The sequence below is a fragment of the Urtica dioica genome, chromosome 7 (assembly GCF_054948205.1).
Source record: "Urtica dioica subsp. dioica isolate 48M chromosome 7, U.dioica_male_clone48M_v1_H2, whole genome shotgun sequence".
NCBI classification, from domain to species: domain Eukaryota; kingdom Viridiplantae; phylum Streptophyta; class Magnoliopsida; order Rosales; family Urticaceae; genus Urtica; species Urtica dioica.
Genome location: NC_142762.1, coordinates 22,792,376 through 22,805,484, shown reverse-complemented (window position 1 = coordinate 22,805,484; position 13,109 = coordinate 22,792,376). Strand labels below are relative to the sequence as shown.

General features: G+C 37.5%; 2 protein-coding genes across 2 annotated transcripts; one reads left to right on the top strand and one right to left on the bottom strand.

Moving 5' to 3' along the window:
* The first annotated feature begins 1,627 nt into the window (after positions 1 to 1,627).
* On the top strand, positions 1,628 to 3,837 carry LOC149390442 (uncharacterized). The gene is made up of 7 exons (XM_089619772.1): positions 1,628 to 1,854; positions 1,990 to 2,302; positions 2,408 to 2,509; positions 2,591 to 3,019; positions 3,179 to 3,265; positions 3,589 to 3,690; positions 3,763 to 3,837. Exons 1-7 carry the CDS (start codon positions 1,628 to 1,630, stop codon positions 3,835 to 3,837), a joined length of 1,335 nt encoding a protein of 444 aa, XP_089475898.1.
* A 3,854-nt stretch (positions 3,838 to 7,691) lies between these two features.
* Positions 7,692 to 11,088, bottom strand: LOC149390441 (serine carboxypeptidase-like 42). Its single transcript, XM_089620649.1, has 10 exons — positions 10,755 to 11,088; positions 9,822 to 9,929; positions 9,613 to 9,705; positions 9,449 to 9,541; positions 9,281 to 9,366; positions 8,917 to 9,195; positions 8,707 to 8,840; positions 8,509 to 8,601; positions 8,303 to 8,420; positions 7,692 to 8,205 (listed from the first exon to the last, which is right to left on the bottom strand). Exons 1-10 carry the CDS (start codon positions 10,996 to 10,998, stop codon positions 8,038 to 8,040), a joined length of 1,416 nt encoding a protein of 471 aa, XP_089476775.1. The 5' UTR covers positions 10,999 to 11,088; the 3' UTR covers positions 7,692 to 8,037.
* Between the last annotated feature and the right edge of the window lie 2,021 nt (positions 11,089 to 13,109).

The window sequence follows — 13,109 nt, the reverse complement described above, 5'->3', positions numbered from 1 at the left end:
ACCCGAAATAAGGGTATTATGGGAAATTCGGACGAGATGAGAGTGTAACGAATGTTAGATTTATTAAGGATTTATTATTCATTTATTAATACATAAAAAATGAAATAAAAATTGAAATAAAACTGAAAACGAAAACAAAACCACAAATCTTGGGAGGGAAACTCGTGCAACAATTCTTGGGAGGGAAAACGAAAACAAAACCTAATCGTGCAACAAACCCTAAATCTGTAAATCGTGGCTCTCAATGTTGAAGGGAAAATCTCCAGGGAAGCCATCTCCGGCGAAACAACAAGGTGGGAGATATGGGTCTTCGTCATCCTCTCGTGCGACGTCAGACAGAGGAAAAGGAAAAGCAAAAGCCAAAGCTAGGACGAAATCGCCAGCGAAGAAAAAGTCTGCTGAGCCTGCGACAAAGTCCCAATGTGCAGGTATTTCGTCACTTTATATGTTTGCTGGTATGGCTCTTCGGGGACCACTATATTCTTTTTAATCTTTGTATTATTGTCCTGTTGTGGTTTTTAATGTTTACTGTTATTTCTTGTCCCCTTACCATTTAAGTGTGGGTCCTTCGTGTTTGTTCTCGTGTTGGTGGGCAATATTTAATGACTTTGGTTATTTGATTTTTGTTTTATTAGCAGAGGAATTACTGGACAAGTTTACAATAAACTTTCACCATGGTGGTATAATGGAGTTTTCAAATGGTGGTTGGAGCTATGAAGGTGGGGTCATCGATCCTTGGGACTATGCAGATATGGACAGGATGTCCATTGTGGAGCTTGACTCGGTAATGAGGGTTTCGATGGGATACACAGTCAACCCGGCCTATTATATGAGGTCCACTACGTGTTCGAAACTGGTGTGTCTTCTCACGGATGAGGTCTTGATGGAAGTGATGTCGGACACACTGAAAACACAATGGGATGTCGACATTTTTTGTGACCACCCCGAGAATTATCAGCCAGCCGGACCGATGGCCATTGACAATGGTGTACAACAACAATCAGAACAGGTTGAGATTGATGTTGATGATCAAGATGTAATTCACATGGATAAGCAAACACAAGATCCACCACAAGCAGATGAGTTGATCCAGCAAGAACAAGATGAACTAACTGGTGCTGCGCATAATGAGAATGAGATTGAAGACGTTGAAGTTGGTGAGGAGGCTGAAGACGTTGAAGTTGGTGAGGATAATGAAGACGCTCAGGACTCGGGTGAGGAGACCGAAGACGTTGAAGTTGGTGTGGAAAATGAAGATGCTCGGGACTCGGGTGAGGAGACTGAAGTTGGTGTGGATAATGAAGACGTTCAGGACTCGGGTTTTGAGGTGAGCGAAGACGATATCGACGTAGACGGTGATGTTGTAGACCTTGGACTGTCAAGACAACGTGGTAAAGGCAAGATGGTCCTTAGTGAAGAAGAAAATGATGATTCAGAGGATAGTGACTTTGATATTGATGCTCAAATGGGAGTTGAAGAAGAGTCGTCGTCTGATGATGAAACAAAACACGAGGCCGGAAGTTCAACATGCGATTAGTTCAGAGATGTGAGGAAAGCAAAGAAGAAACTCCCAAACTTCGACGAGTTTAAAGAATCAGACTTACAAAACCCAACCTTCAAGCTCGGTATGGTGTTCCAAACTGGGAAACTGTTTAAGGAAGCCATCAGAGAGTACGCGATACGTGCCGGGAAAGATATCTATTTTAAGAAGAATGATCCTGGTAGAATTCGTGCAGAATGTAAACACAAGAACTGCAGATGGACATGCTTTGCTTCCTTGTTAGGAAAAACAGGTTTGTTCATTGTCAAGACATACAGGTCTGAACACACGTGCCCTAGGGTTAACCGAAACAGGTTTGCGACCTCGAGGTGGTTGGCACGAACTTATATGCAGCAATTTAAGGACTCGGAGTCGTGGTCGGCACCTGATTTCTTGAACCGAGTTCAAAATGATTTTATCCTAGAGTGTTCTCGTGTAAAGGTGTACAGAGCGAAGAGACATGCTACAACCGTCATTGAAGGCTCGTATAAAGAACAGTACGCAAAACTTTGGGACTATGGTGCTGAACTACTAAAGACAAATCCAGGTTCGACGGTCCAATTTGAATCTGAGCTTGCTGCAAATGGTAAACCAATATTCAAACGTATGTATGTTTGCTTCCAAGGATGCAAATTGGGGTTCAAACATTGTAGGCCTGTTCTTGGGTTCGACGAATGCCACATAAAGGGTCATCACACCGGCCAACTGCTAACCGCAATTGGCATCGATGCGAACAACATCATATTCCCTGTCGCTTACGCTGTTGTTGAGTCAGAATGCAAGGCCTCGTGGACGTAGTTTTTAACGTTCCTGAAAGCTGATTTGGACATTGTGAATGGCAATCACTGGACATTCATATCGGATAAGCAAAAAGGGCTTCAAGAAGCAATAGCCGGTATGTGGCAAGAAGGGTCAGTTCAAGTCGAACACAGACATTGTGCCAGGCATCTGCAGAGTAACATGATGAAGGTTAGCGTCATTCTGTTCCTTTTAAATATTTTTTCCTTACATTATGCACCTTTAAATACACACTGTTTAAATATTTTGTAGGTACATAAAGGGTTGTTTGTAAAGACAAAGATGATGGCCGCAGCTATGGCATATTCGAAGTCTAAATTTGAAGCAGAAATGGCTTTAATACGGGTTGAAGTTCCTGAAGCGTACGAGTGGCTCATGAGCAAAGGCACTGCACACTGGGCTAGAAGTCATTTCAGAAGCGGGCCTAAGTGTGAGGTATTACTGAACAACTTGTGTGAGAGTTTCAACGGGACGAGGGCAATCATGTTGGCTAGGCAGAGACCAATATTGTCAATGCTCGAGCGCATTCGAATGTACCTCATGCAACGATTCAGTAGGCAACGACTAGCCGGTGAAAGGTGGACATCAGAAATTGGACCACGCATATTCAACGTACTTGAGAAGAACAAGGTCCTAAGTGCAGAGAATATTGCTGTTTGGGCCGGTGATTCGGACTATCAAGTCTCAAACATGTTTGGAACCATGTATAAAGTTGATATCGCGAGTCGTACTTGTTCATGTAATCGTTGGGATTTGTCAGGTATGAACACTACTCGTGTCTGAACATTGCTATTTTACTATTTTTGTTCTTTAACAGTGTATTGTATGTTTTACTTGTAGGCATACCATGCTCTCATGCCATTAGCTGCATATGGCAATGACAAGAGGACCCAATTAAATATGTCTCAGACTGGTACAAGAAGGAGTGTTACCAAAACACTTACAAGTACAAAATAAATCCTATCAACCCAACAGATCAGTGGCCGAAGACAGGGTACACACATATGGAAATGCCACCGGATAGAGTGAAGCCAGGTAGGCCAAAGAAATTGAGGAGGGTCGAGCACGATGAGGTTATTCCTCGCCGAGGCACAAGGATGACAAAAAGATATGTGACAACAACCTGCTCGAAGTGTGGAAAAACTTGTCACAACAGTCGTACGTGTTTCAGACGCGATCAAGAGAACGAGGTAAAAGAACAATCATTAACTCAATCATGTTCATATACTAACATTTTTAGTCATTAACAGAGACAAGCGAGGACAAAGAGAAGAAGTACTAGTCAGGGACCTTTACCATCACAACCAACTCAGAATTCAACTAAAGCATCCAATCAATCAACTGGAATAAGGGTAAGTTATTTTGGCATTAATTGACCATGAAATTGGTAATTGTATAAATACTCATGTTATTGCCATTTTTAGGTGAGCCCTCGGTTTAGAACTCGCAACACCAAGATGGGAGTGCAAATGGGGCGTAGGATACTCTTCGGGGAATGAGAATATTATCCTTATTTTCTTATTATCTAGGGTACATTATGTATGTAATACCCGTTAAACTTTTTTGGAAGCTTTGTAAGCAAACAATGTGTACTCATTTTGGTCTTATTTTATAGATACATGATGATACAGGTTAGTTTTACCCTACTGATGCCCGTGTCGTAATAGTAATTCAACCTAGTACGAGAGGAACCGTTGATTCGCACAATTGGTCATCGCGCTTGGTTGAAAAGCCAGTGGCGCGAAGCTACCGTGCGCTGGATTATGACTGAACGCCTCAAAGTCAGAATCCGAGCTAGAGTGATGCATGCGCCCGCCGCCCGTTTGCCGACCCGAAGTAGGGGCCTCGGCCCCCAAAGGCACGTGCCGTTGGCTAAGCCAGCGCGGCGGAAGAGCCGCGTTGGCCGCCTTGAAGTACAATTCCTACCGAGCAGCGGATAGAATCCTTTGCAGACGACTTAAGTATGCGACGGGGTATTTTAAGTGGCAGAGTGGCCTTGCTGCCACGATCCACTGAGATTCAGCCCTTCGTCGCTCCGATTCGTCCCTCCCCCCTCTCATCCCTTTCTCGAGGGACACCAATTTGAGGTTTCATATGATACGGTGAATACCCGACCCTTCACCAAGTACTCCTGAGGATAGACCACGAACTCGGGATCTCAAATCACCAACTACTTTGCCGAAAAAGTCGCGAGAGCACTTTGTGATCGTTCGCCAAAAAATCATCAAGTACTTGGAATATTGAGAATGAGTCGTGGCATGGATAATTGCTAAGTACACGGGTATAGACGGAATAAAATGTATCCTTGGGTCAGGAATATTGAGAATGAGTCGTGGCATGGATGATTGCTAAGTACACGGGTATAGACGGAATAAAATGTATCCTTGGGTCAAAGCTTAATGTGCTATGTCACGGAAAAAAAATTAAAAATGAGCTGTGGCATGGAAAATTGTCAAGTATTTGGGCTAAGAGAATGGATAAAACAATTAATATCCCCATATATATCAATTAAATAAATAGGATTTTTGGTAGCCTTTTTATAAGAACTCCAAAGTTAAGCGTGCTCGCGCGGGGGTAGCATAGGGATGGGTGACCTCCTGGGAAGGGGTACAGCGAGTAATACCCGTTAAACCATTTTGGAACTTGTAATATTATTCGACTATAGTCTTATATGTCGTTTATGATATTAAGTCATGTGCTTTTTTCAGTTGTTGTTTTCTTTTTCTTTTACTCTTTTCTTCTCACAAAACTCTCTCATCTTTTTTTCTCAATCTCTTTCGTCTCTCTAGATCTCATTTATCGATTCATCGATTTCGTTCGTCTTAAATAAGCTATGTGTTTGTGAAATTCCCGTTAAAGCATGTTGATGCATATATGTGTTTGTGAAATTCTTGCATACCAATATTCTTCAATTAAACACCATGACATACGATCACACAAAAGCAACACAAATGTCATTCAATCTTCAACTGAACCATACAATCAAAAATGCCATATAACTTTGATGTCATTTTAACAACAAAAAGAACAGCCACCACAATCACTTCTACTTCAACAAAATCATAAACAAAATGAATACAATCACACAAAGCAAGACCTTGATTTTCCGACATTCACTAGCTATCAACTCCATCTTATTGTTGCTGATATTAGCAAAGGTAGTTGGATTGTGAACTTCTAACTCTTCATTTGCCGAAGCTTGTGCTTCATTTTCTACAGTGTTGATTGTGTTTAGCACGTCAGAGTAACCTGCTGTAGATGGTGACAATGTGGGGGGGTCCAACCATTCAAAAAATCCGCATCCTTGTGAGTTTCTATTCTGCGTAACAAAACAACCACTCAATCACCAATACGTCTCAAAAACCCAAATTGTGAAGCAACAATCACCTTGTATTGAGGACAACCAAAAAAACGTCTTGCTGGGTTATGCCCAATACGTGACGTCCTCTCGACGCTACTCAAACCGTTAAACAAGTCGGCCGCCGTACTACCGCCTTATCAACAGTCACTCGGGCTTTCTTGCGATTAGACGCACTGCTCACGCTGCTCTCCTTCCCGAATAGAACTCAAGTCGACTCGCTTCCACGCCCAGCGACAGAGATTCCACAGTAAGTTGATTCGCTTCCACGCCCAGCTACAGAACTCCCACTCGATTCAGCTATGGCATATTTTGGAACCCTAGATCGATTTAGGGATTTTTGAATGATAGAATATAAATGATTTTTATTTGTTTATTCTTTTTCAAAAGATTTTATAAACAATTTTACAAAACAATTATATTCGAATTTCGAACCCAAGCCAAGGCCATTTCGGTAACTTCATTCGCCTTTCCTAACATGTGCCTAACACGTGAGTATTTAACTGACGTTTTGGGCTTAAAATACACGGAAGGCCCGACTTCGTCACAACTTATGATATTGAGGGGCAATATGGTCGATTTTATATTTCCAGGGGCGTATTGTCAAGAGCGCCATACGTCAGGGGGCAAGAGTGTCATTTATTCTAACCTTATTATGAAATTCATGTCTTGCTCACATTATTATGTTATTTATTTTTTATCTTTTTTCAGGAAGGTAAATCGCATAACCATGGAAAATTTACGTGAAAATTACCAAATCAACACCGCTTTATCAAAAATCAAACATAAAGAAATTTTTCCAAATTTATCATTGAATGAGTTGTGAAAATGTTGTAATACTCTTAATGATATTGATTATAAAATTCAAGAATTTGTGACCAATTTGATCACAAAATCTTAAATTCTCATGACTATCAAGGAAATTCAAAAATTTGTTATCAATTGATCGCGGATATCACGAATTATAAATTTTCGTTACCGATTGGTCATGAATACAAATTTTAGAGTGACTTTCCTCCAATTCTAGAGATAAATGAGGGAAAATACAACTCTTTTTATGGTCTTTATGGTGTTCTTGAGTGTAATGTAGTGAAAATGAGTTTTTTGTTTGTTTGTTGTAAATATAAGAGATGGAGATAAGTGGAGAAATATGGAAAAAAGTGGGAAAAAAAATGGAGATTTGTAGTGGATAAGGTGATGGGAAAGAGATGGAATGTCTTTGATGTGATGGAAGAGATGGAAAAATGATGGTGTTCTTCATATGATGAGTGAAAAGAGAATAATGGTGTTCTTCATGTGATGAGAGAGAAAGAGAAAAAAATGTTGAATGCAAGATTGTGTAGAGCTTTGGTGTAGAAAATTGTGTTCTCTCTTTATGTCATGAAAAAAAAGGGTTTTCATAGAGCTTTTGAGCTATTAGGGTGTATTTGGATGAGTTGTCACAATTTAATGAATTTTGTGACCGATTGGTCATGAATTCAATGAAAATCAGTTGCAAAATCGATTACCTTCACCACCCTCTCCGCCGTTATTAAAAAATATGTATTATTTCAATTTATTTGTAGATTATCTGCGTGTTAATGTTTACCCATAAGTATTATATATGTTAACTGCCTTTTTCTTTAATTAGTGGTAAGTTAGTCTTCTAGTACAGTATTACTAACTTAGAAGAGTTCAAAAGTTATACGTGATTAGATGGATATGTTGGTTTAATATGATTTGCAGGTGATTTGGGAAGAGTACGCCTTTGGATTCTTAGATCCGATTGCTAAAAAATTATTAGAAATTTGTTTGATTTCAATATTTCTTTTATGTTTTATAAATGCTGAATATTTATGTTAGTTTTCAATGATTTTATGTTAATTAATTTATTTCTATTCAATGTTTATGATTTTAGATGTTCATCTCAACTTTTTTAATAATTTGTTAGGATTTGTAATCTATGTTTAAGTTACATTTGTACAAACGCTTGAAAAAAAAACCTGCATTCAAGTATGGACTAGTTCAAAAAGAAATATATAATTTAGAGCATATGTTATTACTTAGCTAGCAGAGGCACAAGATCAGGGAGCACTGAAGAGCAATTTTTTTTTTCTTTTCCCGATTCAAATACATTCACACCGTTCCCACTTTAAATAAAATTAACCAAAACATGTCTAAAACCACCTTTCATTACTCCCAAGCAGGCAACAACCTGCGAATAAAAATAAAAATAGCGTAGAAATTCTCAATCATACTACAACCTTTTTGTCACAATGAACTATTATAAGGCCGCCTAAGAAAAAAAATGAAGTCTCTATTTCTCAATGACTCTGAATCTCAGTTTCTGATTAAGAAGTAATCAATCTTCAATGGAAGGGCGTGTGTTGTTGGGAAGTCTGCGGCCATTGACGAATGTACTGAAAAGGTGCAACGCTCTCGAAGGTTGCGCATAAGGCACCATGTGAGACGCTCCTCTCACAGTCGCAAATGTCAGCATATTTCCATACTCCGTAACCCAACCTCCAACCTATAAATAAATAAATTAAATCCTTGATGTCACAAATGTACTTTCATAAATAATCCAAGTGGATAAAAAAAAACTGCGTGGTCATATTTGAAAGTACCTGTTTTTTGTGGAACCAGGCTGTATATGGGACAGTGATCTTATACTTGAGTTCGTTAGCCAGTTCACGAATGAGCGTCCGTGAGCCCAGCAACGGCACAACAGAGTCTTGGTCTCCGCTGAGTTTGATGGATAAAACAATAATTTCAATTGTCTTTGTATAGATAAAAGAAACTTATACATAAGCAGTCAAATGAACTCTTTTACCTGAACACCCAAACTCGAATGTGATTTTGAACAATCCTTTGGAGCAAGGGAAGAATATTCGTATTACCGTCGGTGTCGCTGTAGTTCACGAGTCTGTCCAACACACGAATAGCAGAAGATAGGTTAGATTGACCACGTTATGCTAATGATATGTTAAAAACACAATTTATGGGATGATTTTATATATTGGCTACTCACCCACTGCACATAGACCATCTGTAAGGCAAGTTTGTTCTGTTTGCATGAAGAGCTTTTTGAACCTCGGGAAGGTTGAAATACATACGCCTTTCATAGCTCATACAAACATCGACACCGAGGCTCATCTTAGTAGCCTGAAAAAAACAAAGTTAAAAGAACTCAACACAAGCTCTAATTTCTAAAAAAATAAAAACAGAGGAGATGTTGTACGAGTTTTTTCAGTCTCAGCTCTTGCTCGACTATTGACGGATAACAGATGTCGAGAATGATGTCGTAGTTGTTTATGTACTCTCCGACCACAGTGTTGGCCTCGGATATGGCGTCGATACACGAGGTTGATACATTGTGTGGGCTTGCGAATGTGTAATCTTCAAAATCGCATTCGTTCATTATGGTGAGCCCAACCTCGTCCGAAATCATCCCGTGCGACCAGAAGTATTCGTACGTGGCTGGAATATCGCGGTCTAGTCTAAGGAGCGGATTCCCGATCTAATTCCAGAGAAGAAAATGATCAATTCATGACAGTATATCAGGTGCTCTTGATGTTATTATTACAATCATGGAAATTTCTTACAGCAACTCCTTTAAGATTGAACTTGAACCCATTAGAGCGTTCATTGTGATCCAGTAGAGCAATAGCCAACTGGGGTATATAGTGACCTACACAAGAAAACAGTGCTGAGATTAAGGAAAAGAGAGAAGAGAAAGAAATTAACGTAAATATATATAGAATATCTAATACCTGCATAGCTTTCCCCAGTGAGAAACAAATCTCGAGACTCGAAAGCCGGGAATTTCTGTAGCCACCTTCTCATGAACACATACATATCATTGGCTGTTGAAATAAGGATAGGTGTGTGTAAGAAATCTCTGGAAAAATGAGAATCAAGTAGATATGATCATTACCCGCAGATTCATCACCGCAATCATAATCCGAAGTCGTGTTGGAATATGACCAACCGACCCCAGCAGGAGATTCGACAAAGAGGAGATTTGAGGCTGAAAAATAAAATATATTGAGAAACAGAGGTTACGAGTTTTCGCAATCGGTGTATTTTCATACAGAAAATAATGGTCTGTGATATCTGAAAGCATAATGGACATAGCGGTGATACCTTTGTTCCAAGACATTGAGTTTCTTCTGAGACCTCGTCCATCGCCAGTCGGATAAAATGGACCCAACTCAGTGAACGCGCCACCTCCGATTGAAGAACACCCAGGGCCTTTAAAATCATTGTTAACATTTTATATAACTAAAAAGATCTATCAGACAACTAAATATATATTCTGCTTACCACTGCTACATCAATAGTGCACAGATTTTTTTTTTTTTAAATGATGAAGCCAATCAAGAACAAGAAAGAAGCTCAGTTCACCAAGTAGACTACCTAACAATGATGCTTTGAGATGTAATAGATAGGCCATTTTATTTTAAGCACCCACTTTAGTGTATACGCTAGTAGCGGAATAAAGGACAAACTCTGTGAACCGATCAGAATGAACCACTGAGCTTAAACAAATGAAAATAGAGATCGTAACGTACCAAATTCAAAGGGATTAAACAGCTTAACACTTTAACCTTTTTTTTTTTTTAGAAAACTCACGAACACTTAACCTTTACTAGAAGAAGAACCAAAACTTTAGGTAGTTTTGAAAATGTTTCAAAGAGTCCATTTCAAATTTTCGAAAACCGCTGAATAAAGGTACAAATTGTACTCGAAAAACAATAATTACAAGAATAATGCTATTCTTTCCAAAAGGGGGAAAAAAGCGCTTAGCCAAATGGAAGGAATATTTTAATAAAAAAACCTCAACTAGTTGTTTCGAATGTGATGATAAATAATAAACAAAATAACGAAGGACCCGAAAAAAGATGGGAAAAAAACAGAAAAAATAAAAACAAAAACTAGCAAATAAATAAAAGTTACTGATCAAGTAACGACAAGGTTCAAAATGCACAGTGTCATGATATAACTATGAAATACCCAGATTCCAGAAGTGTTCAAATTTACGGACCAAAAAATGAAAAAGAAAAGAAGAAAAGAGACCTCCATTGAGCCAGAGAGTGAGAGGCTTTTGGTGAGCGTGGTTTTGAGCTTCAACAAAGTAGTAAAACAAGCTCCGACCAGCTTTGACATCAACATCAATATACCCAGCGAACTGCCTGAACTCAACCTTTGGTTGGCCTGGCAATCCAATGACTAAGTCCTCCTTTGGAAAACCCTCAACACCGCTAATCAACGCACACAACAATGATGCCAAAATCACTGAAGAAATCCCACCATTACCCATGTCGGTCAATCCCGGGACTCTCTCTCTCTCTCTCCCTCTCTCTCTCGAACTAATATCACTCACCCACACTTCTGTGCCACATTTATATTTTCTTATTTCTGTTATGAGTGGCACGTGATTTCGGGGCCTGCTTTAGCCGAAAAAAAGGGTATGAATGTTAATAGCTGACATAGTTTTTCAAGTAAAAATATGTTAATAATAATTCCGCTTTTCAAATAAAACAATAATAATTCCGCTTTTCAAAAAAAATTATATGTTAATAGCTGACATAGTTTTTCAAGTAAAAATACAAATAAATAACGAACATAGGATATCCGGAAATGGACGTTTCTCATGGATAAAACATTGGGATACGAGATATTCTAGGACCTGTTTCTTTAATAATTTGAAAATTATTTTTGATTTTTTTAACTTAAAATAATAAAAAAAAAAATTAGTTTTTGTTTGATAACGGTCATAATACAATAAAAAAATTAGGTGTTTTCTAATTTTTTTCACTCAATTTTTTTTTACTATCTTCTCTTAACATCTAATTCTCTCCTTTCAATATCATTCCATCTTTCTCACTTTCAACTATTGAATTTGTATTACAACTCTGGTGAGAAAATTTTAAACTTTAATATCTTAACAATCGGAACTCCGTTTCACAAACTGCAAATAAGATCGCGAGCATCTCGTCGAGTGGACCAATTTCTATTTTTAGTCAAAATTAAGTTTCAAAATCTGAAAGTTGTCGTTCCAACTCCAGCGACAAACGTCATGTTTTTCGGTGATTATGTGACCAATCATCAAAATGAAAGGTACAAAAATGATATTCACAGCAAAGACTTTCAACTAGTATATATCTCGACGCCTAACTCTTCCATGGATTATCACACTACAACTACACAAAACTGAATAACAAAAACTAAAATATCTATCAAATAGTTATTTGAATTTAACTGCAAAAAATTATTAGATTACAACTATGAAATCTAAAAATAGAAAACAAAAAACAGTTTGATGAAATACCAAACAAGCCCCTAGTGTCTGTTTGGCACAACAATTAATTATCTACTTTACCCGAATTGTTATGTTATAAACTAGACATTTAAATGTCAGTCGAGAAGTTACGTAAAAAAAAAGCAATTTAAAGTTTAAATAGAAAACAATAGATTATCGTTTAATTTTCAGTTATTTTCGAAAATTTTCAGTTATTTTCATCTCTAAGGCATTAACGTGATTTTTCTACATCTATGGCATTAAACATGATTTTTCATCAAACACAATGGATCTATTTTTAAAGATCTCGGCGTCACGAATCCGTGGGATTTGGAATCACTCAATTTCGAGTTCGTATGAGATATATATGGTTTTTTGAAGTTTTATGGGAAAAAAAATGTAGGAAAAAAGTAGGAGAGAGAAAGTGACGAATTTATTAATAGATAAGGACAAATCAGATTTTTTTTTTTTTTTTTTTTTTTTTTTTTGCTTATCAATCAGTTTGGATATATTCCTAAAGTTTGGCAAACATGGACTAAAACCAAAAAAAGAGATTTGTTTTTTGCCATATTTTTAGAACGCCAAGTTAAATATTATATTTTATACTCTAATAAATATTTAAAATACTATAAGGTACTATACACAAATTTAATAACAATGATAAAATTATGATGAATATAATAAGGTTTCAAGAGGATTGTTATTACTGTGATAGATGTAGTTTGTCTATGAAACTATTATTATTACACCACCAAGATTCATTAGCCTCGGTTGATGTTGATATGCATTTTGGACATGCAAAGTACTGTCATCCATCTCTATGATATATTTCAACAATTGCTGTTCTCACTGTGTATCTCATGTGCAGTTGAAAATAACATCATATGAAATATATATTATTTAATTTTAACGATAGTTGTAATTAAAAAAGACAAATAGGAAGATAAGGCAAAGCTTATTGTTGCTTTCTCTTCTTATTTCTACCGGCTCGGCTGTTGTCTTTATGTTCTAATTCATTTTGTCTTTTTTTAGAACGTTGACTTGCATGTCCAGCTTAGACATAGTTAATAGCTTCAATCTTATTCATAAATATTAAATATCTTAATAAAAAATTTAAGCTTTTAGATATT

Excerpts from the sequence above, each read along its gene's own strand:
- LOC149390442 (XM_089619772.1), top strand. The coding sequence starts at position 1,628 with ATGGTGTTCCAAACTGGGAAACTGTTTAAGGAAGCCATCAGAGAGTAC. Across the intron at positions 1,855-1,989 it reads CCTAGGGTTAACCGAAACAG|AGCGAAGAGACATGCTACAA; the intron begins GTTTGCGACCTC and ends AAAGGTGTACAG. Across the intron at positions 3,020-3,178 it reads CCGGTGATTCGGACTATCAA|GCATACCATGCTCTCATGCC; the intron begins GTCTCAAACATG and ends TTTTACTTGTAG.
- LOC149390441 (XM_089620649.1), bottom strand. The coding sequence starts at position 10,998 with ATGGGTAATGGTGGGATTTCTTCAGTGATTTTGGCATCATTGTTGTGT. Across the intron at positions 9,706-9,821 it reads CTCAATGTCTTGGAACAAAG|CCTCAAATCTCCTCTTTGTC; the intron begins GTATCACCGCTA and ends TTTATTTTTCAG. Across the intron at positions 9,196-9,280 it reads TCAATCTTAAAGGAGTTGCT|ATCGGGAATCCGCTCCTTAG; the intron begins GTAAGAAATTTC and ends CTCTGGAATTAG.